This window comes from Oxyura jamaicensis, chromosome 1 (assembly GCF_011077185.1).
Source record: "Oxyura jamaicensis isolate SHBP4307 breed ruddy duck chromosome 1, BPBGC_Ojam_1.0, whole genome shotgun sequence".
In the NCBI taxonomy this organism is placed as follows: Eukaryota; Metazoa; Chordata; class Aves; order Anseriformes; family Anatidae; genus Oxyura; species Oxyura jamaicensis.
In genome coordinates, this window is record NC_048893.1 from 101827319 (window position 1) to 101854891 (window position 27573).

The 27573-nt window shown below is 38.5% G+C and overlaps 1 protein-coding gene across 4 annotated transcripts in view; it reads left to right on the forward strand.

The window, feature by feature from the left end:
* The window catches only part of USP25 (ubiquitin specific peptidase 25), a 95675-nt gene that overhangs the window by 7759 nt on the left and 60343 nt on the right, over positions 1-27573 (forward strand). For 3 of the 4 annotated variants that reach the window (XM_035315414.1, XM_035315415.1, XM_035315416.1), the window contains exons 2-4: positions 13483-13560; positions 14637-14781; positions 23845-23968. In XM_035315414.1, coding sequence (XP_035171305.1) covers positions 13483-13560; positions 14637-14781; positions 23845-23968 — 347 coding nt within the window. Of the gene's footprint in view, positions 1-13482; positions 13561-14636; positions 14782-23844; positions 23969-27573 lie in introns of those variants that run through there. The other variant, XM_035315418.1, reaches the window with a different exon arrangement.

The window sequence follows — 27573 nt, forward strand, 5'->3', positions numbered from 1 at the left end:
ATGCTTTCACCTGATGGCTAAGAAAACTTTTCTCAAGTATTTTATAAGGATCCCTTCCCCCCCCCCCCCTCCCCGAGGTGCACTGCTTTGACTTAATGCTTTTGTTTACAGTAGGTTTCTGAATTATCTTAACTGGTAGATTCTTGCCGAAAAACTTACATCCTGCACAACATTTGTTTTAACCCATTTCTTATCAACAAATTAGCAACAGTCAAGTTTATCAAAGTTCAGTTTCCAAGCAAATGCAAATTATGCTTATAACATCCTTGAGTAAAGTTTTCTTAGCCATCAGGTGAAAGCATATGCGTATATTCACACATTTTTTCTTTTAAGTCTTACAGTAAGCACACGTAGACAAAATAATATATTTAATAGCAGCTTTTCAGAGAGACAGTAGAGTTTTAAAGGCTTGATCCATAGCTATTTAACTGACCCCTATGTCTTGCCTCAGTCTAGGCAGAATTTGTGGAAATTAACACGTTGTATAGTGGTATTATATGTCTCTGTGGCTTCTTCCTACCAATTAATTTGTCATAATTTCACTCGTGTTGTACCCCATAATCCATAGGGTTCCCTTTGATTTAAACAGGATGTTGACTTGTCATTAGCGTCTGAGACTTGAAAGTTTTGGATTGTGAACTGTTAGCTATGCTTAAAGCCATTTATTACTTTTGGTGAATAATAAATGATAGGCTTGAATTCACACATGATTTCTGTGGTAGCCGTTCTCACAGCTATCCGAGTTCAAGAAAAACGAGGTATCTGTCATGAAGACCTCTGTTCTTATACTCAAACCAAAAATGAGTTTGTCCAAATTTCAATAAAACTGCTTTTATGAGTTCATAAAGTTGAATCATGAAGGTGAATTTTACTGTGTTTTTGCTGTGGTAAGCCAGGATAAAAAGTGCTGTTTGGAAGCTGAACGTAGTACTCATGTATATCCAGATGTATGCTGGAAAAGGATGGGTATGCACAGGCACGTGGTGTTCCTTGCTGAAGAAGAGGAGATGGTGAGAATAGACTTCTACTCTGTTTTCCTTTTGTGTTCAGTTTCATTTTATTAATGAAAGAGAAATTTCATATGGGAACAAAGTTCTTGGCAGTGAACTTCGTATTAAAAAATAGAACAAAAAAAAAAGTGAAAAAAACACAACAAAACACTTTCCAAAGTGCATAGGTATAAGTGGCCTTAAACAACTGAGTAGCTTGTGTTTTGTTGTATCCTAGAAACCCTGTGATATGACTGAGAAAGCATTTCTTTATTTTGCTGACTTCAACTTTTGCTTTTTTTCGTTTTGTACAGAATTATGATAAAATATATGAGTGAAGCTTTTAAGCTTTTAAGCTTTTTTTTTTTTTTTTTTTTTTTTTAAAGTTAGCTTTTGAATGGCTTGTGGAGTTCTATTTTCCCTTCTTGGAATTATCTGCTTTCTCATTTGTCAGCTTCTTTTCTTCAAATTTTGTTTTTCTCATGTAATTCCTCCAATGTTATAGGGTCATGCTCTTTTCATTTAGAAACTTTCCCACTAGCGTTTTCTCTTCTTATGTTAGAGCCTTTTCATTATTTGGTGGTAGTCATCTGCAAGCTTGTTTGATTCAGGCACCTATGTTTATTTGTTTATTGCCTTTTATTTTATTTTTTTCTTTTAAACATGATATTGGAATTAAGCCTTCTCTTTACCTCTATATTCCTTTATTTGTTTGGAAGGTAAAGAAAAAAAAGTCATCATTTTACTGGGAAGTTTTAAAATTTCCCTCCATTCTTTCATGTGCTTTATGGGACTCAGCAAAAGGCACAGAACATCTCTTGTGACAACCGTGGTTGAACCAAAATCACCCCTCACCTGAGGCTGACAGGGCTGCAGCATTGGGTACCAGTCTGTTGGCCTACTGGATAACCTCTGGGCTTATCGATGCTAAAGATGGACAGATTTTCCTGCTCGTCACCAGTTCCAGCTCCTGTTACCTTGGCGTGTTGCCTTGGAGCTTTTTCTAGGTCTGATTTAAAGACTGGTGACTGTGCCACCTACTTTCTAGTGCTGGTGGGGGTGTGTATGCAATGTACTGCTGCATTACTTGAGACCAGGGAAGGATTTTGCAGTTGCCTTCTGTAACCAGCAAAAAAGCTGAAGTCTCTTTTGCTTTGTGACCTTTTGTGGAATAATTGTCAGAGGTGACTTAGAAATTAAACTTATATTGATGTTTTAAAGAAAAGGTACAGCATTGAAGAAGCTTCCAGGGTAGAGTGTAGCTGTATTCCATAGACCTTCCCTAGGCATCTAACCTTAGATATTGACCACACCAGGGGAACTTAGTGTGCTGACTTTAAGAGGAGCTGTTACAGAGCGTGGAGTGGAGACAGCACAGCCAGGCTCTGTGATAGGATGGGAACTTGAAGGTACATCAGAACTGATAAGCTGCATCTTTGCTACCCTGGGACCAACAGCCTGTCATGTTTTTGACAAAATACTGTCCTTTTGGTGAACTTTGCTCATTATAGTATCATTATAATACCAAAACACACCTCCGTCCTGAAAGCTACCCACCTCCAAGGTGTAAACACGTCTCAGTGAGTTTGCGCTTTAATTTTTTCTAGTCTATACCTTTAAAATCAAAGCAAGAAAATTTTACACCAATCATAACAAAGATATGTATTACTAGAGTCACACAAGGTCTATCTGAAAGATAAGAAATAATATAAATTAGTTTAAGGGAGAGAAGATGTTAGGTAAGATACCACTGTGTAAGGGAAGATAACATTCTGACTTCTGGGACCAGTTGACGGGCTGAGCCTCTCTTTCCCCCATTGGGACACCTTTGGGTAAGATCCGAACACTTGGTTATGCCAAGTGCCTCCCCGTGAAACTTCTCAATAGAGTCGCTTTATACCTTTTAATGTGTTTGTAGCCAGGCAGTGCTACTCATACTCTTGGTATTTGCACGTGCTTTGCAGACAGTCAATCTATCACCGGCATTCCAAAGAACCTGTGTATCTGTTGGTTTAATGAATTGCACTACTCGTTAATCTAGCCATGGTAGTTCTCATTGAATGCAACCAAACTCTTTAAGTGTGGCCATGACAGTTCATGGAATGCAATTAGACTGAGGGTGTGTTACGTTATTTGTGTATCCGTAATCGTGATAATTCAGTACCCTGAACGCAACCAGAATTATAATGACAAATTGGGCATCACTCCCGATTAATTTAACCTTTAACAAAACACCCTTGAATGGAAAATCATTGAAAATTTTGCTATTGATATCTCTATTTTTTTGATGGGGAATGTGTTGACATAATGATCTTGATAAGAAGGCAATGTACTATTTTAGTTTTCCACGTTATTTTTCAAAACAGTCAACTCTAGAGTACTCTTTCATACTCCTTTAGCTCAAGTCAACCTACAAGGTTTGACTGTGTATGTGGTGATGATGGGTGGCGGAGAGTCACCCCTGGTGGTACTGCTATAACACCACCGAGACACAGGACTGGATTGCAACAAATGGCAGGTAGAAACCACAGCCATCAGAAGTTTCATGAGACCTTGTACAGCTTTCTCCCTGGGGGCTGAGGCAAATGTGTGTTTCAATATGACATAATTCAAAGTTCATTTAAAAAAATAAAGTCCTTTTAGATTTTATTTTTTCTTTCTCCTTGAAATAAACTGGCCCAGAAAATGTCAACTGTCATCTGTGGAGAACACTGCTAAACTTACTATTTTTTGGATTGTGAAGTAGTAAAATTATATGCTGATCCACGCTACAAATCTCAACACATCTTTAAATCCTATAGTCTCTGCTTTAGTTCCAGTGTCATCTGCAGCTGCCCAGGTTGCTATTCCCTAACGCAGGTGGAAGCTGCTCGCTGACCTTCCTGGGCCGGGCACTTGTCACCTTGCATGTCAGGGCATAGTGTCTGCTGGGGCTTGCTGTTGCCTGATTTCAGAAAGGCTCTTCTGCAAGAGAAGGAGGGGCTGTTGGCAGGCCATAGCTTTGCAGGCCAGCTCTCAGGTAGTGCCCCAGGTTTTGGGTGACTTCATGTTATCAGTAGTCTCGTTCTTTTTCCCCCTCAAGCTAACAAGGTACGTCTCTTCAGGACTTAAAAAATGATTAGTACGAACAGGATAAGCTATGAAATCGCTCAACTGAATGCTGCAAACAATGGTTCATCTATTTTCTGATGGGTTTCCATTTGCTAATGCAACCTCGCCGAGACGCTGCGGGGAGGGAGCCGACCAGGCCGCAGCAGGAGCAGCCATGTTGCAGGTGCACCTCATGGCAGCGCCCGCAGCCCCGGGGGGAGAGGCGGGGAGCAGCTGCTGTCAGATACCGTGGAGTATTTGTAATAAAGACCGGTCTTAAAGCAGTGCAGTTTAACTTCTATTCAGGATTTTCATGCTGTCCTATTCTGAAAGCGGTGAGGTGGACTCTTTGGTGTTTAACAGCTGTAGTCAAAGCGATCTTTCTGGACTGGAAGACCTAAGCCACGGAGCGGAGGGCAGCATGCAGCTTCAGTATGTGCAGGAGCAGGTCTCGGTGTGTGTATCCACCTGCTGTGCAGTTTTACCCTGTAGAGCTACATCAGGAGTGTTTGATCACTGCAAGCTCTCTGTTGCTGTGCTAATTTTATATTCCTCTTTTGTTGGAGTAAGTTTTCTGCAGCAGTGCCAAAATACAACAAACATTACAAGAGGCTTCCCCCCGCCTCCCCCCCCCCCCCCAACTCAATTAAAAATAGGATTAAAACAAAAGCAGAGAAACAACTCAATCTCATAAGGCTGTTGTTCCACAACAGTTTAATCCAGCCTAAATAGGCAGAGCCTTGATCTTGTCCTCTCCCTCACGCCTGCTCTGGCTCTCACTAAGTCAGCAGGAAATTAATTAAAAACAAAGAGCAGCTTTCTGCCAGCGTAGCAAGAGGCTGGGCTGTCCTCCTGCCGCAGTTTTGGGCAAGTGTTGCTGGCCAAGAGGGAGGAGAGGACAGCACCTGGCCGTATCCGTGTGGGCTGACGCTGCAGGGAACCACAGCCTGGGAAGCACAGCTGCCTGTTCGGAAGCAGCTTGTGGTCTGACAGCGCCTTTAGACCTTGCTGTTTGCAGGTAGTGCAGAGACCAGGATCCCGCTGGTTTAAGCATGCTTGCAGCTTCCAGAGTTTGTTTGTTTATTCCTAGAGTAGCTGTTGTCATTACCAGAACGGCAGAGTGAGAAGAAAAGACTAGCCTGATGGTTTTTGACTGGGAACTCTTCCTTATTGTGCAGAACAGTGTGAGAAATCGTGATAGTTGTCTAGGAAAAAAATAATTAACGTGAGCCAGAATAGCTTATGTTTGGCATGGGGGTCAGACCATGGTTGGGATGCAAAGAAAACATCTGAGCTGGAAGCTGAAAGTGTGAATCTCTGCAGCACTGTTTTAGACCTCAGAAAGACAAGGTTTCATGAATTCTTTGTGCATTCAAATGGACACATGTAATAGTTGGTACAGTAAAATATCCTGGGCAATAACTTTTTCTGTGAGGAGAAAACCTGTATTTTAGTGACATTGTATGGGCAGACACTATAAAAGTTCACTTTTAGGCATGATGGTAAATGTCTATAAATGGAAGAAAAAAAAAATAAAAAGAACCTTTTACGACAGAAAGTGGCCAGGAGTCATTGTAATAATAACAGTTGCAACTAATATCTATATGAAGAGTTGGCTGTATGTCTGTCATCCGCTATCTTCCTCCTCCTTTCTGTCTGCATAATGTCGCCTGTCATTGAGCCCATTGGTTTTTATTAGCTGTGGCTTGTAGATACTGTTGGAAGCTCTCTTGATGCTGGGGTTTGAACACGTTGACGTGGGATGGGGACATGAACTGAAGTTCAGACATGCTGTCGGGATGTGGCATTGCATTGCCTGCGGCTGGATTCCCAGAGGAATCTTTCTGAATTTTGCACATAGTTTGCAGATAACATGTTTGAAAGACCCACCACTGGTGGTACTTATAATCCATGAGATTTTAATAGAAATAGAAAGATTTTTGCTAATTGTCATAGTTACTGGAGTGTGTAAGAATCAAAAGCAATTTCTGTGAGGAGGCAAACTTTCACAGGGCGATTTGATTGACTGCAACTTGAAATTTAATTTATACCTAGTTAAGAGAGTGTAAATATTTCATTTGTGTACATTAGTTCATTCTTAGAGTTGATATTACTATGATAACAGCAGAGTGATAAGAAATAAAGCTGTAGCTTGACAGTGTTTTGTTGGGAAATTCTTCCTCGGGTGCTGAGAGGGATGTGAAAAATGGTGATGGTGGTTTAAAACACTCAGACCTCAAAACTCTCAATGATTTTATGTTTCTGACACCTTCCATGATTTCAGTGTAATACTAAGACTGCTGTCTGTTCTTGATTATAAGCCTGTCACTGAAGCTGGTTTATGAATAGTTACCACTGAGAATCAGAAATGTGGAACTAAGTAATTCTTTGCATGCTTCATTCAAGCAACGTTATAAACCAGTACACAGACTAATTTTAAGAAAGAACTTCCGTTACATTTTTTTCTGTTTGTTACTTTTCTTTTTTTCATTTGAAGGATTGCTTTTAATCCCTCGTGCTTTGATGGAAATTGAACTGGCTCGAGAGTCATGCACATTTTTGTTGTGGTAGATCACACCATTTATTATCATATTGCTGTAAGCTGGTTTAAATGGCTTTGCTGCCTTTCTAGTCCTTACTCGTGCTTTATCTTTATAATGACTATACCTAGTGCCTTCAGACACTGGACACTGATTTTTTTTTTTTTTTTTTACTGGGGAAAAATCTGTTGGTAATGTAAACTTAGTATGTTTAGTTGTAAGCCAGGTAGTAAAACAGTAGGGCAGTTGAGTTGGAATCTAGAGCTGAACTTCAGTACTTCTGCGAGGAAACAATACAAAATCCACTACACAAGTTTGAGGAAATGTGTTCCTGTTGCTTTCTGAATGCAGGTGATGATTTGACTCGCATTTAACTTTTGTTATTTTATAAATGGGTGTAAGTGTCTGAGCCAGGTTTGCCCTACACTTAATGTCAGTAAATAGAAACTAAACTCCTCAAGCAGCTCTTCAAAATCTCATTTAAACAGTTTAAATATTAGATAGCTTGAACTAAAATAAATGTAAATGTTATATGAAGAAAACAGTAAATGAGATTTTTGTTGGCCAATACGTGACGTTCAGAACAGTGAGCATTTACATGAATGCGTACTCTGTGTTGTGTGGAATCCTTAATGTCAAATCCTGAAATTCATTGCAAAGCCACTTGTTAAAGCGTGTTCAGTTGAAGTAGTGCAGCTTTGGTACTGTTCATGGAAACCATGGAAATGTGGTGAGTATTCCGAGTGTAGTCTTATGATGAATATAGGCTATGTAACACTATGATTAAAAGGGATCCTGCCTCTAATTTTTCAGGGAGGACTGTATGCACATTAGTGATGCGCTCAAGCGTCTTCCCCCATTAAACTTTTTGTTTGATCCAGGCTGTGGTTGGTGTCCTTCTGCTTCCTCAAAGTAAGTTTACTTGCAGTCCGGCACCTGGTGGGTAGCTGCCCGCTTCGCACAAGCTGCTGCTGTCATTGGCAGTTTGGGCTGCCTTCACGGTACTGTCACAGGCTGAAAATTTGCAGTCTCTCTGCACATCCTTGTCTCTCTGCAGGTGACTTTTTTCCAAGCCAAAGCTTGGGGTGAAATTTGCATTTGCGTGTGTATAAAAATAAAATGGTATTCTTACCTACTTTTATAGTGGATACAATGCTATCCAAGAGGTTTCTCTGTTCGTGACTGAACAAAAGGAAGCCCAGTTAGTAGATACCAGGCAAGGGAACCTAATTCCACCGTGCTTTAGCAAGGTGCTGGAAGAATCACAATGGTCAGTACCAGTGCAGTGATTTAACTTGGTCTTCACACTAAAAAAATACCACATTTTTAAATGTATGTGGATATGTACACACACTTTCAAGTTTATATATTCATGTGTCTGTTCTGTGTATACACACACAGAGAAAATCCTAAGGACAGTAATGGTAGGAGCACAGACATGCATTCTGGACAGTGTTGAAACTTTGTCTCTTCATTGAAGGAGCTAGCTTTTGTTTGCCTGGGTGAGCTTCACCAGTAGCTTATTTAGATGATGCTTTATGTATATGTGTTGCTGGAAGTCATAATGCTCAGCAATGCTTGTAGGCCTTTTAACTGGTCCTGGTTAGTAATTGAGGACCTTTGGTATGCTCGTACTTTCTCAAGTTTTCTATTTTGTATTGTTTTTGGCAGAAACTTAAAGCCTGTATGCAGAGAATTGCATTCCTCTCATCTCTCAGTATTCTTCTCATTACAGCGACGTCACATGATGAAACTAGCTGCTTAGCTACTTGTCTGCGATCCGCACCGTTAGCAGGTCCTCTTCAGCTCAGGTCACATCAAAACAGTCTATAATATAAAATAGCTTCTGCAATCTCACTTGGGCTTTCCTCCAGCAAATAGTTCTTTCAGATCAGCATTGCTTCGGAAAGTAAAGTAAGCAGGTTTTGTGTGGAGGGAAATGAGTCGAGATGCTGTTCTCGGCATTTGTCCATGTGAGTTATGTTTTTTTTTGTTTGTTTGTTTGTTTTCTCCCTAGTAAAATATTCATCCCTTGAGAAGGAAAGGATTCATGTAGTTTGTTTTTGTTATGTATTTTTCTATCAGTGGCCTATGTTGGGAGGCACTGTTTTCTGTTGGGAGGCACTGTTTTCTCCTAGTAATGGTTGGACCATCGCATTTATTACTAGACAGATGACTTCTCCTGTACTTGGAAACTGGTGAGGGTTGTTTTATTTTCTAAATTTTAAAGTGCTTGTGTTGCAAATACAAATATTTGGATGTTGTCACAAATAAAGTCAAAGCCTACATGTACTTCCTTAGAAGTTTAAGAAATGAGGAAATAAACAGATGAAAATCTGTTTTTTTTTCTCAAATTTAACTGCAGTATAATTCAGAATTAGTCAATTTATGAGATTTTCATTATCCAAAAATGAATTGAAAAGTTATCAGAGTTTACAGTGCTTTGTGGAACTAATTTGGGCACGGTATCTTCCTAAGCAGATAATAGCGTAGATCCTTTTCTGCTCCACTAGCACTGGCACAGCTATTGAATGCTCTATTGTGTGAGGTTATAAAGCAGATAATCTTAATTGGGCATTTCCTGAGAGGAAGGGAGGGATGGCTGAAAAAGGAAAGAATTGGAAATAAGGGCATGCATTCCTAATATACGAATTTGGCATTTGTCCAGGAAAATGGGAGCATTTCCTGTTAGCTAAGATCTTCCAAGAGCTGAAAGCTCCGGGATACATACCACGTACCTCGGAGAGGTAGAGGAAGGGGGAAGGCTGGGAACAGCTCGTGCAAGAAAGCCCTGGGGAACTGGATGCTGCGTTACGTGCTGGGATGGGGCTGTGGGCAGCTGCAGCTCGGGGCAGCTGTAGTACCATCAGTAGACCTTTGTTGGCCATTGCCCAGCCAAGGACTTGGGTTACCTGGTGGCACTTGCACCTGGTGGCACAGGCCATGTCTTGGAGCCTTCTCAGAGCCCTTGGCCAAAAGCAGTTGAAGCTGCTTGAGTGTGTTTGTCTTGTGTAGGCACGCAGCGGTATGTGTACGCTGTGGGTATATGTGGAGTTCTTCCTAACTAAACTGCAGCATCTGTGCTATAGATAAACAATGTCAAAAGATTTACTGTCATGTAAATTTGAAACTCTGGGGGAGAGGACAGCCAACAGCAGTGGGTGTAGGCAAATAAGAGCTGAAAGAATGGAAGTGGATTTCTTAGCACCAGTGGCTGTGCCTGGCTGTGCTGGAGTAATTGGTTGGATCCGTGTTTGAAGAGAGGGGTTGGTTATTAAATCGAGTTGAAGTGCAGTGAGTTCTGGTCCACAATTTGAGCCTCTACTAATGCAGAGTTGGAGAGAACACGGAAGCAGGAATCAGGAAAGAGCTTTGCTGAAAAAAGGAAGCAACTGATTTATGTTAAGGCTGTTAGTTGTATATTGAATCTCCTCCACTGACCTGATTGCATTAACATATATTAATGTAGATGCTTCAGACACCTGCAAATGCTTGTATGCTGCTGCCACTCTTATTTTTAAGCTGTAGCATGACCTCTGAGGTTTTGGGTTGTTTTAGTAAGCCTTTCAGTGAATGACGATCATTCATAGTATTCTTGGACATTTTAGAGTTTATATGCTGCAGTCACTCAAACTAGCCCAAACTCCATGAAGAGTGAAGCCTGTAGTGCAGATGCAATCAGAAAGAGCTTTAACAGGAGCAAGGAGGGGGGCTGTGTTTTGTGTGGAGCTCTGGCCTCAGTATTCTGATAAGTAACGCCTGAGGTAACAGAGAGGCTGAAGCATTTAGCAGTTGCAAGAGAAATTGATCTCCAAACTTCAGACATGGGGAGTAGTAATATATATATATTTAAATCATCCTATGTGCTGTAATAGTATGTTCAAAAGGAATGTAATTTGGAACAAAAAAGCTTCACCCATTGGGTGTCTTTGGCAGTCTACTATAGATGCAGTAAATTAAAGTGTAATATCAGATCTCTGAATATGGATACAATTGTGTTTCTAAAGCTTCTTATGTGAAAAGAAAAGCAAAAGGAAAATTTAATCTCATTCTCTGATGAATGAGGAAAGGGTCGGATCGTTATTCATAGATAGAAATTGTCTGTACTGCCCTGAGTAATGAAAAGGAGCAGAATTACCTGTATTAATATAGTTCCACGGGTGATAATGAATCATCAGTTCAACAGTAAATGAGAGTAATGGTGAAGTTAAAGATGCGGTTGCAGGAGAGATCTGTGCACCGCGAGCCTGATGCTATTACGTCGGGTTTGAGAGGAGAGAACAGTGAACGCGTGGCAGAGAAGGCCACCGGCCTGGTGCAGTGTGAAGGAGCGTTCCGCTGCCTTACACAGCTTGAGCTGTTTCCAAAGACCTGTTAGTTTCCGTTTCAAGTATCAACATAAAAGACTGATGAATGCAAACAATTTAAATTATACATGCTTTTTTTTTCAGTTTCATTTATATTTTTTCCTCCTCTTCCAGGAAGTGATATGTACTGTTATTCTTAAACTTCTGTGTGATTTGAAACAACTCGATTAGAACTGAATGGCAGCTTGTCCGCACTTACCCTGAAAGCCACAAATGTCTAAATCAGGTGTCTGTGGCCCCAGAGCAGTTTAGCTTCCTGTAAGGTAATCAGGGTAGCTGTTAATTTTCCTCTCAATATCTGTCATTTATAACTAGGATGTTTATGGATTCTCCATGTTGTTTACTCAGATACCAGTCAGAAATTCGTGAGCTGAGTGCCTAAGCTTTTGGCCTTATATATATATATTTGGGTATTGAAATCATCTCTTGATGAGGAAGGAGCATCTCTGGGCCTAAGTCTGATCTGTGAATTGCCTGTCCTTGGGAAGGGGGGTTCAAACCACAGCTTTGCACCAGAATACTGAAATCTGGATATCAGCTACAGAAGTCTAGGATTACATGGCACGGCTGTGCTCATAAATTAGCAGCCAATATTTTGAACTGCTGTGAGATCGTTTGTTGGTAAACTGTCTCTTCTGCCTTTTCCCAGTCTCTGTGAGCAATGAATATCCTCCAGCCCTCTTTCACAGCCTTTCCAACTCTTGTATATATCATGGAAGATACAGAAATTTGTAATAACTCAACATTGTAATTTATTTTGCAAATATTTTCCATTTTAGTAACTGTCACGTTGGTAGCTAATAGAAAAAGAAATCAGTTCTGCCCTTGAATTGCTCCTGCCAGTTTTAATGCTGTTGTAATTACTTTTCCCAAATATATATATATTTTTTAAATGTTTCTTGCCAGACCCAGGGGCAGGAAAGCAACTTTACAGGGGAGACAAGTCCTGCCTTTGTACACTGCTGTGAAATGCGTGGCGTAAACAAACGGGGGGACGGGTAGAGCGGGATTTTGTTTGCCTGCATCCCTTCACTTTCCTCGTGCCAGTAGCAGGGCTTTTAAAAAGGAAAAGAAGAAAAGCAAATTGGATTGTTAGCAGCGTCCCTTAGGATCATAAATGAAGGGAGGATTGTGTATGTAATTCATAAACATCCTGAACTATACGCCTTCTATTTCAACTTATTAGGGCATGAAGTAGTGCCTGCCAGGTTAATTTCACACTGGGGAATTTAGCATTCATGCAATTCTTAATTTCCTCCTCTATACAAAGCTGTGATAAGGAGAGAATAAGGCTATTTGAATATTTGGTTCCAAATAACTCAGTTTAAAGAAAAGTATTTTAGAAGTCGTCGCAAGACAATAATTGTTATTTTTTAATGGAATTTGGAGAGCAACATGAGAACTTTTATTTGTCACTGATAGGAAACATGCTTTTTGTTGAGCAAACAAAACCCTGTATTTTACAAACTCTTTTCTTTTATAGATGAAATTACTGTTTGGAGTTCAGGATGTGGTGGGCAAACAACAGAAAAAGAAAAACCACTTGCAAATACCAGCAAGCTTTTCTCCTTTTCCTGTCTTCCAAAGGAAGAATGGAATTGTTTAGTTTGGAACAATGGTCAATCCTCTGTGTTTTCATGGTTTTAATTGTTAGGATGCTTTTAATGGTTAAGTGAAGTTCAAGGATTATCCCAGCCTAGTGCCTATTTTTGCTTCCGTGATGTGATATCTGAACATGAGTGGAGGGAGTCAGCTGTTGGCTGTAAACAGGGGTGGGAACAGTTTTGTTTAAAAACAGAGCAAAACAAAAGCTCAAAATTCACATGAAGTGAATGTTGAAGAGATGCTTAACCTCTTGCTCTTTCTAACTACAAGCATTACTTGAAGCTCAGCCATGGACACTGACTGATTTTCAGTTTGTGAGAGTTGGTTTCAGCTGGTCTTGGAAGGTAGACCAGCTACCTGGCTAAGATAGATTCATAATGTTTTGCTTTAGTCTTTTTCTTAAAAAGCAATATTTTATAGTATTTTTTCTAAAAGACAGAGGTATTAAGTGAAGATGACTTTCTGAGTTTTGAGGTTTGAATGGCTGGGAACTGTGTATGTTAAGGAAATGCTGGGGTTGAGAGTAATTGGGAGTTGAATGAATTGTTTTTGATGGTAGTTGAGTAAATTATTTCCCCTACTGCCACTGAAGACCAAGTTAGAATTTCATTTGTTTAGGAGGGCTAATTGTGGCTTTATGTAGGCTCTTTATACTGATGTTGTATAAACTCGCTCATCATTCTTTTGTAAAAACAAACAAACCCCATCAAATCTGAGAATTAAAAGTGCTCAAGTTGCAGGAACTAAACCAAACTTGAATAATACAGTCTCTCCCCCTTTAGTGGTACATAGAGCCTATACGGAGATGTTTGTCGAGAAGCATGCTTGTCAGTAGCAGTGGTTTTGCTATAATTTGGCTCTTACCTTATTTTCATCTGTTCCTGTTTTTAGCACCAGCAGACGTTTTTGAATCAGCTGAGGGAGATCACTGGTATCAATGACATCCAGGTACTACAACAGGCACTGAAGGTAAGATGGATATTGGGAAGTGTCCAACTTGTAGCTGAATGCGTACCTCTTGTCATTAACTAGTTGTGAAAGCCATAGAACCGCATCCTTTCTTCACTTCTCTCCTAGCTTGGATTATTTTTAGATGTATTTTAGGGGAAAACAACTATTAATGATGGCTTGTTCACTTCAGAAACAAGCCTGATCTGTTTAGATACTGAGATAAAAATTAATCTGGTGATCAAACATGAAAAGACAGGAATGGTATGACTTGCCTGGAAGGTAACCTTTGGCTCAAGTGTTTGATGTACTTTGATGCTAGTACAGCTGGTTGACACCTGATGACTTAAGCTCTTTAATTGTTTTCTCATCAAGGTGTAGCAAAGTTTTCTAGCATGGACAGGTCCTGCTCAGCGTACAGAACAAAGAGCATCTGAGCTTGTCACTCTTTGCTAATCTGGCATTGTTTCTCTGCTTCTGCAACCATCATAAATTATTTCACAGCCCAAGAGAGTGCAAGCAAAGACCAGCAAATTTCTCTGTGATCTCTTTCCCTAAATGGATATAAATAAAAATCCACTGTATCCAACAAGCGGACCTCTTAGGTATTTAAAAATAGAAAATGAGCATTTAGTCAATTTAAACCATGTAAATATTTATTGCTTTTGATTGAGCTTAAGTCATGCACACAGCTGCCCTTCAAGAAGTCAATATTTCTGGTCTTAAAATTGAAATGGCAGATTTTTGGAGGAATATGGCTAACTGCTGTTGAAGTCTGTGAGAGTGTGGTCATTATGGAAGTTAATGGGTTGACCTATGCTACAGTATCTTTTTGTTTTTCTGTTATAGGTGGTGTTCTATTGAAGAAAATTTTTATAAGCTGTTTTATTTCATTTAGAAATAGTGAAATTTGTAGAACGTACAAGCTTGGAAATTTTCTTTTCTTACCAGTATTTCACCTGAAAAATATGATATGTCATTGATCTAATAAGTTGCTTGAAATGTTGTTCTTTATTGTTGACAAGAAAGGAAAAAAAAAGGGGGGGTAAGGGAACTCTCACTTCTTGTGTTTTCGTTTGTTTGTTTGATGGCTAAAGGACAGCAATGGTAATTTGGAGTTGGCTGTGGCTTTCCTCACTGCGAAGAATGCCAAGGTGCCCCAGCAAGAGGAGGCAACTTACTATCAGACAGCACTTCCTGGAAATGACAGATACATCAGTGTGGGCAGCCAGGCAGACACGAGTAGGTATTTTTTCATTTCGTAAGATTAGTTTAAAGGCAAGGAAACTAAAAACTTGCTTGTAAGATGGCTGTTAATCTTGACTGATAATTCTTACTTAACACTTTTTAGAGTATTACTATCTTTCTTTACTTATTTCAACTTTTTTTCTTTTTTTGAATTTGAGCTATATTTTAAGTATTACCTTTAAATGTACTTACAGTACTGATGTACTGATCAGAGGGTGAGGGTGAATAACTAGGTTTTCAGTCTTTTTTTTTTTTTTTTTTTTTCCTTCTCCCTTCCCCTCTCTGTTATAGGATTTGTGGGTTTTGCAGTACATAACTAAAGGCAATAGCTGGATAGCCTGACAGTCAAAAAAAAATTTTGTGAAGAGTCTATGAACGTGTTTCTTAATATACTTAAGAGTAGCTTCTCCCTAAAAGAGGGGACTTTGCCAGAGGGGCAGGTGAGAGGTTAGCATTTTGTAGTGAAAGAGTAGGTATTCAATATGTGAAATTAATATTAAAGTACTTAATTTTAAACAATTTTACCTAGTTGATATGGGAGGTCCCACAAACCTATATTTCTCTGAGTCTTGCAGGTTGAAATAAATATTGCAGATTGAAATAAATACAATAAATAAATAAAGGGAAAAAAATCAAAGGAAGTTTTGCAGATGGATTTTAAAAATTTGAGTTGCTTGATTCTGTATTTCCTTTCCAAGATTCTAAACCTAGTCATACAGTCTTTTTAGTTAAAATATATATTATATAAAATATATAATCATTTGGCTATGTGTGGTGTATATCTATGTAGCTTTTATGAAGTTAGTAGAATTACTTAGCTTCAGGCACAGCAGGATTTTTTCTTTTATTTCACTAATATTGGGTTGGCAATGGTGGCAATATTCTAAAGAAGTTTATGTAGAACTCACTGTCAATCATACAGTTATTCTTTTGTCTTTGACACCTCAAAATAAACAGCTTTATTTTTTTATTTGTATTTTTTTTTTAATTGGGGATCAGTTTATACTTAACATCTCAGATCTGAAAACTGTGTTTTTAATATCTGCATTATGAGCATCCTGTATAAAATAGATCGTGCACTATTATTGGTTGAGGGTTGTATTAACTCTCCACTTTTAGAAAGAAAACAGACACAAAAACCCACTACTTAGTTTTGTGACAAGCAATTGGCATTGAATAAGTGGAGACTACTTTCTACAAACTTACGCCTGCTGTTGTTATCCAGTAATGAAGATCTACTGTGGCAGTGGAATAGTAAGCTGGATTCTCTTTCAGTCTGTGTTTAATTAGATTTATTATATTAATCCCATTAATAGAAGTGTAGTTTTGGCATCACTTAATGTGCTATGCAACCTTATTGAAGATACAAGGTGAGAGGGAAGAGTTAAGCCTGCAGAGTCAACATTAACTGTGACTGATGGTCAGACTGAAAAGAAAAATTCTTGAGTTGGAACAATTCTTCAGCTGGATTTCAGCATCTTCTCTCTTCTAGAGAGCTGAAGGCAGACCTAAATTCTTTATAATTATATAGCACTCTAAGTCAGTCGTCAAGAAGTGCCAACTGTTGTTGAAACATTAGACAGATGTTCTTGACAACTTTAATGTCTACTCAGCTCCTCATTGGCAACAAAGATGAGAGCCCTTTGCCAACTTTTGGTGTTTTAGTTAGACTGAAAACCAGTTAGGAGATAAAGGCATCTTGGCCAACTCTTCCTCATGTTGGAAGGACCCCAGGGCAAGAACTAAACATCTACAGCACAGCAAAAATCTAAACCAATCTGATCACAGAGACCTCTCCTCCATCTGTAAGGCAGAGTTCTAGTAAAAGCTTCTTGCAGAAACCTGCAGTTCTCTCATTGTGATTTGCTTGTCCACAATTATTTTCATTATGAATTTCAAAAATGCAATACATTTAAGGTGGGCAAGTTTCATGACCGTTTGTTGGTAAGTTCTATCACATTAGGGAGTATCATGAAAGACAGTGGATGATTTGGGAGAAGAGAGTGGAAGGATGGGTATAGCTGGGAGAATATTCAGTAACGACAGCTTCAGTCTTCATCTCTTCCTTCTCAAAACAATGCTATTACCACTTCTCAGCATCCATGTGCAGTTGCTGACAGTATCTTGCCTTTCAGATTTGACCCTCTTTTCCTATCACACATAGGTATAATTGCATGAAAATAATTATAACTTGCCCTTGCTGTTCCTTACTGCTTAACTGCGTGTGTGCATTTGGAGCTTAGGAAGTTATGAGTCACCTGTGTTTGCAGTCCTATCAAGTTAGGTCATTCAAACTGAGGATGATACAGGAACAGATAAATAATAGAACTGTCTTTTATGCTCCCCCTCCACCCCCAACCCTTCCCCCCCCCAGAAAAAAAACAAACAAACAAAAAAAAAAAACACGTGGGGGACGACAAACAAACTATCAGCCACTTATCAAGGTGTTTGAATGTATGCTAGGTATAGTTAATGTATTCTGTGGGCTTGACTGATGACATTTCTTTGAAAAGGTTACTTAGTTAAGGGGTGAAATAAAAGTGTATATGACAGGAAATCATACCGTAACAATCAGTCTGGATCATGATGCATTGGCTCTACCAATTATGACGGTGGTTGTTCAACTGTTTGAACATGTAAATAGCATTCAATATGTTAGAAGGTATAGAGAAGCCCATATCTTGTTATTAGCAAATGTGGCATTGGCAAAAAGTATACTAGAGCCTGCATAAAGATTTTGTCTTGCACAGTCAGTGTTACTCATGATACTTACCTTTTTGCCTGTTCAAAACAGTATGTGCAAGCACCTGCAAGTATAGCATTTTCACATCAAGTGATGCATGCTCTATTTGATCCCTTTGCAAAGGTGGTACTACCCTTTCTTAAGATGTAATCTGTTAGCTGAAAGTGCTTAAATATTAGGGTTGCAATGTGCAAGTGAACACTTTTTAATCTCAGATAATTTTAATGTTCTGCTTAATTGCATAAATCATAGGCACTGTATTTAAAGCAAAGCAAAAGTAGTATAGTAGTATTTTACAATATTTTCAGTTTCTTGATATCTTTACGTTTCTTTTTATTTTTAATTTGCAATAGTTCAGTTTATTTTTATCTATGTTTGCATAGCAGAACTATTGCATTTCCAAGCATCTATCCCTTTGCCGTCTCATTATTTGAGAAACTTGCAGAACCCAGGGTTAAAGGAAGCAGCAGAATAAAGAGAAGACGTGTTTTAGAAAAAGTATTGTCTTTGAATAAAATAGCTGTCGAGACAAATTCTCTCCCACCCTTATTTTGAAAATTCAAGAATTCTTTGTCCCAAAAACTGAATTATTAGTCTTCGGAATTGTGCATTCCACAGCCAAGACAAAAGACCTGAAGTCCTTTTATAAGGACATACATAAGTACAGTGTAGCTCTAGAATGCCACACACACAGGCACCATCTAGAAAGTTGTATAATTCATTTCTTCTGGGGATCTGACTTTCATATCATCATGTTCCTAGAGTTTACATCCTTTGCAGAGGTTTCAAAAAGTCGTTCAACCAACCCCTTCCAACAAGGCATTCCTAGCTGCACCTAAACTGATGTTTATGTAACCTATTTTTTAACAATTCTTCTGTTCCAAAGACACTGAAAAGTTTATAGAGCAGCTTGTTTTAGTGTTTCACTGATCTTAATTTTTGACTCTTAATGTCTTATTTAAATTCCTTTTGCTTCAGGTTAAGCCCTTTTCTCTTTGAGATATCCCATTTGGAGATCAGTACAGTTCGTTCCTTTTTTCTGAGACGAAATGTTGCATATCTGAAGATGGTGTATCATGATGTTCCCTCAGAGTTTTCTGAGTTCAAGAATAAAGAGCTTAAATTATTTCTAAGTCTTTGGCCGCATTTTCTATACCTAGTGTCATTTTTTTCCTCTCAGTTTGGATCCTCTAAAATTGTTCTGTCTTTTTCTTGATATGCAGTACTGAAAAGAAGAACCAAAACTGCAGCTAAGGTGTTTTATTATTTTTTTTAAGCAATCCACAAACAAACCTAATCTATCTAAGCACCTGTATCCTATTCTGTTGCTATACCTCAGTGCAACACTTCGTATTTTCTTCAACACTGTGATGATGTGAATTGCGAGTTGAATGTGGATCTTCTGTAGCTCTTAGGTCCTTCTTGGCATGAGTCCTGGTCAGCCCCATTCTGTAGCCTGTAGCCTGTAGCCATTTCAGGGATTATTTGTGTCATCTCCTATCCAGATTTCTGGGAGTGTCTCCAGCTTAATATGGCAGGGTCTCTTCTTCAAAATGTCAGGATTCTTGTACCTTGAGGCCCTCCTTTCATCTTACTGATTCACTTGTTCCTTTGCTCTATGGCTACATCCCTGCTTCCAATCCTTGCCAGTGTGAGAATCATCACTTCAATGTGCTGTCGCCCTTACTCAGATAGTGTGCATGGAAGGAGCACCTGAGATTAGGAATTTCCTGTGAGATGCTGGTGCCTCGTATTTGTTAGCTATTTTGTTAATGGGCAGGTTTCATCAGAACTGTTTGGGTTGGCTAAGCACCTGCTGGTATGTTTTGTGTTCTTTCCCCATCCAGTTTGAACTGAAGTTGGCATATACAGCCAAATAAATTCCTTAAATCTTCACGTACGAACCTGAGTCCATCACGATGTTTAACATTGCAGAATAGACCATAGAAAACAGCATCTTGCTTAGGTCTGCTTGTCACAAATACAAATAATGTAATCTCAACTTTTATTTTTTTTTATTCTTATAATACTGATGTTTTGAAATTGGAGTCTTGCTTCTGGATTTCCATACTTGGCACCTGTCAGCAGGCCTGCCCCTTCATTTTTCCCTCTGTGTGCCAGCAGTTGCATCACAGTGGTTGTTTATTGCTTGTCCCTGTGTTTAATTACTACTCCAGATCTGTCTTTCATGCTGAGTTTCCCAGCCTACCTAAGTTTGAAGATTTTACTCTCTGCCTCCTCCTGATACAAGTAACTAGTTGACAAGACAATAATTATTTTGACTGAGGCAATTACCAAAGTAATTCCTAAGTAAACAGACTGATAAGAAAGTATAAAAGAAAAGAAAGAAGAAATATGAATGTGTATATATATGTGTATTTACTATGTATATTAGTATATTTGTCACAAATTTCAACATACAACTAAAAGTTGCTTGTAAGATAATTACAGATTTATATCAAACTCTGGATCTTATATACGAGAAGTGTTTTTGTTTCACAACGTTTTTATATAATAATACATACCTCTGTTAGTAAAACAGCTTATTAATTCTGCAAACTAATTTTGTTTGAATAAACATCATGAATGCACTAAGTCATACTGTTTGGATGGACAATTTTTCCTTTCATAAAGATTGTTTTCAGAAGAAAACTTTTTTTCACTTGCTTTGTAGTCATGGCTTAGTTAAGAACATGTTTACATTTTTGAAGAGCGTGAAGAGTGTACTACTTTTATAAGTGTAAGCCACTGTGAACTAACGTGTTCTTTGGCCTAAATGAGAGCCATATAGCAAAGTCAGGTTAAAAGCCAGGTGACTATAAATTTGGCATTTTTCTTTATACCTTTATAAAATAAGGGTATACCTTCAGCTCTATCACAGCAAAATGGCGTGTATGTCTGATAAATACTTTGGATAGAAGTCAGCTTTTTTTCAAGCTTACTCCTTGAACGCAGAAATCAGTTAGCCAGATAGAACAGCACACAAATTAATTCCACTACTAGTTCTTATAGAATAGATACTGCCATTGGTTTGCATTAACACTACACGCTTGAAATAAGTATTTAAAAATACATGCTAAGATTGAATTTATTAATAACTATGAGAAGTCAAAATGTAAGTAACATAAGTTAACTGCTGAAAATTGGACATCTTTTCACTAAAAAAAAATCCCTGCATAAGAATTTACAAGACATAAGGCTATTAAAGTAACAACAAACTTGCATGAGTATCAGTTGTTATAACTACATTTATATAATCTATAAGCAGCTGATACGGATGCAAACTATGCAGATATGTAAGCTGTTTTTTGGAATGTTTCTTATTTATATTAAAAGAAGTGTTTAGTCTCAAACTGTTCCCCTTCTATTAGGACTTCTGCTGAGATCTCTTTACACTTAGGATTCAAGCCATACCTGATCTGTGGCAGCTGAGTGAGTTACTCTATCAGCAGAAATGCTGAAGAACATCTGAGACATGCTCCAAGTACAACAAGCAAACTAAAATACATTACCATAGATCCTCAAAACAATTTATTTTACATTTGCTACAGACAAAGATCTTACATGAAACAGTTTACCAGTGATCAACAGATATTTCAAAGTTTTTTTTTCTGACATAAGTTATTGTAGGTAAAACCTGTGTGATATACGTTAATTGCCCTGATCACACATGGTAGTAGTAGTATCTGACAGCAGGTCTTCACCATATTGTCCTTTTTTTTTTTTTGGTGCAAATCAGGAACAACATGTATGCAAAAACAACATTTCTAAAGAAAATGTTATAATGTCTACTCTAATCCCTTAATGACAAAAGAAACTATTCTGTTAACTTGCTTTCTGAAAGAAAGTGGAAGTCAAGGCTTTTGGGTTTTAATACTAAAATGATGTAATCACTGGTAATAAAGTTCTGAACGTAGATCTGCCATAGATTAATAAAGATTAAGGGTCTGGAGAGATGCAAAGAAACTGAATGATTTAATAAAAGTGTGAGTTGGATTTGACCTTGATACTCTGTGTTGGTTTGTGTAACAGTGGGAGCTTTAGTTCAACATGTGATTTTCAGCTATGAATTGTTTTCTGGCAAATACTCCCCATCTAACTTCCTTCTTTATCATTTTATGAGAGTTTCATCACTCTACCCTTAAAAGAGACTAGCTAAAGGAATCTTCCCCTCTGTAAATAGTTGGTCAGAGTAATTTCATACTTGACCGGCAGCATGTATGGCTAGTGGATAGAGGATTGTTTCCTGTTCAGTTGAGACCACTATCGCTACTTTCAGAAAAACAGGTTCTGCCCAGTGGATATGAGGTGCTTGTGCAGGACTACCTGCGAGTAGATAGAAAATACGACATAAGCAATGCATTTTAGAGCATAACAGGCAGTATGCGTAGCAACAGGATACTATCACTGCTGTGACCTTTATACCCTTGCTCCTGTTCCCAGGTTGTAGAACAAAGCCATGCTTGTTTGTGACCCAGGTTGAGGTATTATTTTAGCCTGAATTACATTGTTCTCAACATGACAGCTTGTATATCAAAAGTCCTGTGGGTGTGACCTCTGCTGACAGTTCTTGTAATTACTGTACGACTTTTGAAGGAGAAATTCAGGCATCTAGGGCTGAAGTATCCTTTTGACACACTTGAATATCTGAGCTGACTGTAAAAAACATAATAATTAAATGATGAAGTGCTTCTTTTGTGGTCATAGTGTCTTCTCATACTTTCAGATCATGACAGATTTCAGAGTTCGTTTTGCAGGTAAGAGTGCTTCCATTAGAAGCGCACTTGGGGAAGAAAGGCCTTAGTTGAAAACTAATTTTTGAAGATGCTGGTGTTAATGGAAAAGTTCCTTTTTCATCTTCTCTTTAGTTTCAGCTTTCTGTGAGGACAAGCCATTCCATTTTCTGTTAACACATAGTTACGGCAATGATTTTTGTATCACAAATTCATTGTGAGAAGCATCAGAGACAAGTAACCACACAGAAACAGCGTAAACTGTCTCTACAGCGGGTTAGCCCATCCAGGAGAAAAGTTGGAATCTAAACAGAGAAGCTCTTTGGGAATGAGTTCATCTCTTTTTGTGAGAAGTCAAGTTTGAATTTGTTTCTTTTCCTCCTGGAGCCTTTTAACTTCTAACATTCGAACCTCAGGCTGGAGAGTAATCCCTTCCGTAGCTCTTTGGGTAAACTTTGGCCTTTGAGGAGACAGAAGGAAACCAGCTCTGTACGTGTGTGTGTCTGTCTGCTGTTGCGCTCGAAAATCACTTTTGCACCTTCCTTCTCTTTCTGTCTGGCTGACTTGCAAATTGAGATTTTTGGCCCTTGAAATCACGATGACCAATGACCTTGGTTTTTTCTGAAGGCTTCATACAGCCGACAGGCTTTCCTGTTGGCCCTGACTGCTCCGGGAAGTGGGTCAGAGCCCACCTGGGGAATGCCTGGTTTGCTGGTGTGCAGTGGATGATTGCGGTCCTTTTCTATTCAGGAGGGGGAGAGCAAGCAGTTGCTACACTCAGGAAACAGGGAGGTGCGTAGAGGATGTTAGGATCTGATTCTTCAGATAATCAGGACTGGAGAGGAAGTAAGAATAGCGTTGTTTTCATTTTGTTACCTGGTTAGTATCCCATTCAGCATTCCCTACTTTTCCAAGTATGAATTCTTATTTTGACTTCACTATTTACTTCCTTAATTTTCTTGTTGAGAGGGTATACTTTCAATAGACAGAAATTTAATTTAAGTATGTTCAGACAATGAATACACAGAATGGAAAAGGAATTATGTTGAGAAAGGAACTCTCCCACATGTAATGAAACTGTGTAAAAGTTCCCATGTACAGAAACACTTGTTGAATTTGGGGCTTCTGCCTGTATTTTGGGAAAGCTCAACACATTCTTCCACAAGAAGGAAAAAATAACTGCTCAGTTCAGGTACCGTATTTAAGAGAAGGCTGTTTTCTCCTCACATACCCTGGAAGCAGTGGTAGTTGAAGTAATACACTTAGGTGCATTTCTTTGAAAGGGCTTTCAGAAACAACAGATGTTTAAACCTATCCCATAGCTTTGTGATACTTGAGATCATGGGGAGCAAGGAAGACTGTTGGCTGTCATATCTAAACAAGAGCAAGCTGCTGAGGTTTTATTTGGCTTCGAGACAGAAGGGAGCAGTTAGCACAGTTAGTTGTTGGAAGAGCAAGCCACAAGAGGGATGGACTTGAATGCAGCTTAGAAGTCCTTGGGGGTTCTGTCTCCTCTACAGTAAGACTTGCCTTTCCTTCTGTTTCACTTTTAATTTTGAGAAAGATAGTTTTGCTTTTCAGATGTGATTGATCTCACTGGAGATGATAAAGATGATCTTCAGAGGGCAATTGCCTTGAGTTTGGAGGAATCAAACAGGGCATTCAGGGAGACTGGAATAACAGATGAGGAACAAGCCATTAGCAGGTAAACAAACAACTTATATAAAGCAGAAATTAAAGAGTTGGAGATTGGCCTGTATTGCATTTTATTACTTTGTAATTTAACAAAGAATAATTTGTTTGTTTTCACTTGTGCTACTTATATGCCTGGCTTCAGGATGTTGCTTTAATATATTGTATATTCTACACTGGAAAATAGTCTATTGTGTGTGGGCTAGGAGTTAATAGTATGTTTCATGTTGATGTATTTGTTTAAATATTGAGGAAGTGAAAAGAGATAGTGGATATATGGTCATATTTAAATAGGACCTAAAACTAAAAGTTTCGCTTTTGAATCAAGTGAAAAGCAATGAAAGAAAAAAAAAACTAATTATCCTGTTTTTTTTTTACACTGCTCATTTTACATTAACATTTTATTACCTCTTTGATAAGGCTGAGACTGGGGGAGGGGGTGGTGATGCTATGACTTGAGTGTACTAAGAGCAGCTGCTATATTTTAGCTGATTAAGTATGTTATTAACCTATTTAACAAGTAGGACTTATAAACATTGCTTGAAGCTAACTTCTTGGTTTAAAATTTTATGAACTTAACTTCCACAGCTTGGGGGTGATAAGAGTCTGTAAGTTAACCTTGATCAGATTTTACAATACCTTTCTATAGTGTATATTTATATGCAAATATGAATATAAGTGTAAATATTTGAGACTTGAAAGAAGCCTGGATGTAGACCTGTGTGGGAGCATTTTGCTTTTTTCATCTGTTGCTGGCCTTGTTCTGGGGAAGAAGGGCAATGGTTTGATCCTTGGATTGGAAGGTGAAGTACTGCCTGCTTGTAAAAAATAAATACATAAAATATATATACTTTAGATGGGATAGATTCAGCAAAATAATTCTTTTCCTCAGTGCACTGTATTTGGCAGATGTAATGGCTTATCCATTTAAGTCCAATTCTAAGAATATGGCCAGTGTTGCTTTATCCACGGTAACTTTCTTTTTCCTTTTGAAAACCAAATGTACTAGTTGTGAGAATCAACATTCCAACAAAATGTGCCCCCTCACCTGTACCCCCCCAGTCTTTGTGGGGGAAAAAAGACACGTAGTTATTTGAGTTCAGCATAATATATTTTAGGAAAGAAAGGTGGGGTGTGAGAGAGATTTAGATGCTTATTAATAATTGTATGATTTTTGTTTATTTATTTCTTTATTTATTTCCCCTGAGACCTCAGGATATGTGTGTATTCAAGATTATTGTAAAAGTTCTCTCCAGTTTTGGTTCAGAAGTTCAGCTCTTGTGTGTTCCTTTTTGAAGGACAGAGTCGTCATAATTACAGAGCTGTGCTTTAGGGAGCCACTCAAAAACATGGGCCTATGTCTGGATAGGAAAGAATCCCCTCCCCCCTCCTTTTTTTTTTTTGCTCCCCAGGTTTTTGACTGCTTCTGCTGCACTTGCTTCTTGTGAGCCCTGAAGCTCTAGGTTTGTCTTGTAGCCTTTGTTTTTCACTTCTCAGACTGAAAAACTCTCTTTAATCTTACCTGGTTAGCTCATAACTAAATATTTGTTATAAATTATGATGTAACTTTTTCTGGTTGCAGAAGACAGTGAAGTAGTATGCCACTTTTTTCCATATGTAACATGTACAAGAGCATGTAACACTGTTTAGTAATATGCAGATAAGAATATTGGTATTTTGTTTTAATGAAATTGTTAGGTATATTTGATGGAAAAATTAAACACAACAGCATGGGCCAATTTAAGAGCTTGTTGCTACCAAGGGGGATATGGCATACCCTCTGTAACACATCTTCTGTGCTTGCTATAGTATTCTTTGGAGCATTTGTTGCACCAGTCAAGCTCCAAAGCCATACAAGAATATTCAGGAACAGATCCAAAGCATGTCATGGCACAAGAAAAAGGACGGGACTTCATTTTTGAATGGAGGAATCCTGGGATTTTGGCAGTGTTGAGGTATTAGATGAACTTAGTTACATACTAAGATACGCCCTGAGTTGATGGCAAATTGTCTGAGTTGTACAAATACAGGAAATGCAGAATTCTTGCTCTGAGCCACTCAATCAGTTTCTTGAAGGGCAGGACTTCAAACTATTAAAAAAAATATTTTGTAGCTAACACCCTGTAGAAGAATGTTGGCATTCCAATAGGAATCACAGTATCTGCAGAGGACTTCTGAAAACAAGTAGAGCAGTGTGGTTGTAAACAGGTAAAGCTGCACCCATTTACTGTTGTTTTTCTAAGTTAAATAAGAAGCAGAAATCAAATAGGAACTCAGATATAAATACATTCAGGATGGAATCTTGCATTTTTAATAATGCAGGACTTGTGCATATTTAAATAATCTTTGGTGTAGAGGTAATTTTTTCCGAAGGTATTCATACTAGTTTGGAATCTAACTTGCACTGATTTTGTTAAGGTTTCCAAGGAAGCATTAATGGAATTTCTTGATTTGGGTAATTAATGTTGTAATGCATGTAGACTTTGTCTTCCTGAATGTAATTGCCTTGTGCTGCTTAATGGGGACAGATCTGATTACTATGTAGGTATTAAGAGGAGTGTAGCTGAAACATCCAACTGTCCAAACTGAGCATCTTGTAAGTGGCATGTTGAAAACTTCTTATTGTTCCCTCTTTAAATCTCAAAGGGAAATTTGTATGTTAAGTACATTTACTAATATGAAAAATCTTCTCTGATCTGTATATTTTTTCATGGATTGAATGAGAACGAGGCTGGCCAGATAGGGCTTGACTGGGGAAGCTAGCACAATGACTGAAGGGAGAAACGAGCTCACAGGAACATTGTACCTAGAGTAGTGGCCATGTTAAAATGAAAGCCCATAGTATAAGTGCATAAGGAAGTGCACAATCCCTGGGCATTTTATTTATTTATTTTTACATGGTCATTTAACCTGTTGGGGACTCTGCACTGTTGTTAAGCATTGTCTGTGTGGATAAAAGGTGAAACTGGGGTGTAGGGATGGTGTTACCCCAGGCTGTCCAGCTATAAGGCAGTCACAGTACAAAGACCTCTTCTTGTTCTTTTTGCTGAGTAGCCTGCCAAAGTGGGCTTTTCTTCAGCATGTTTAGTGGGCTTCCTCAAAACAGTTTGGCTGCACTTGTGTGCTTCAGACTCGTTTTGCCCTGTTTTTTTTCTTTTTTTCTTTTTCTGGTTAGCCCCATGCAAGCAGCTCTGGAAAGCTGCTTAGCTATGCCCAGCTTGCTGTTGCAAGAAATAAAACACTGCTTTCAAGTCCCATTGCCAAGCCTGGCATTAAATAACCCTCATTTAAAAGTTACCCTCTGAACAAGATTCCAAAACTTGGAGGTGGGGAAGCCTTTGGCCCCATGAGGCTAGGGATATGCCATGAGGTACACATAGCTGATGGTTTTGCTGCTAGTGACAGCTGCTGTGGGCTCTGATGGTCACGAAGAGGGTATTTCAGCTGCTTATTCAGGATTGCTGAATTCTTGTACTAACTTTCTGAAAAGATATTCATTTTGTTCAAGACCAATGCATGGATGGGCAAGATACTTTGTCAAGGTAGTATCACAAATCAGGACTTCATTGTTTGGGTTGTAGTGAATGTTATAACAAAAGAGGCATTCTTGGTATACTG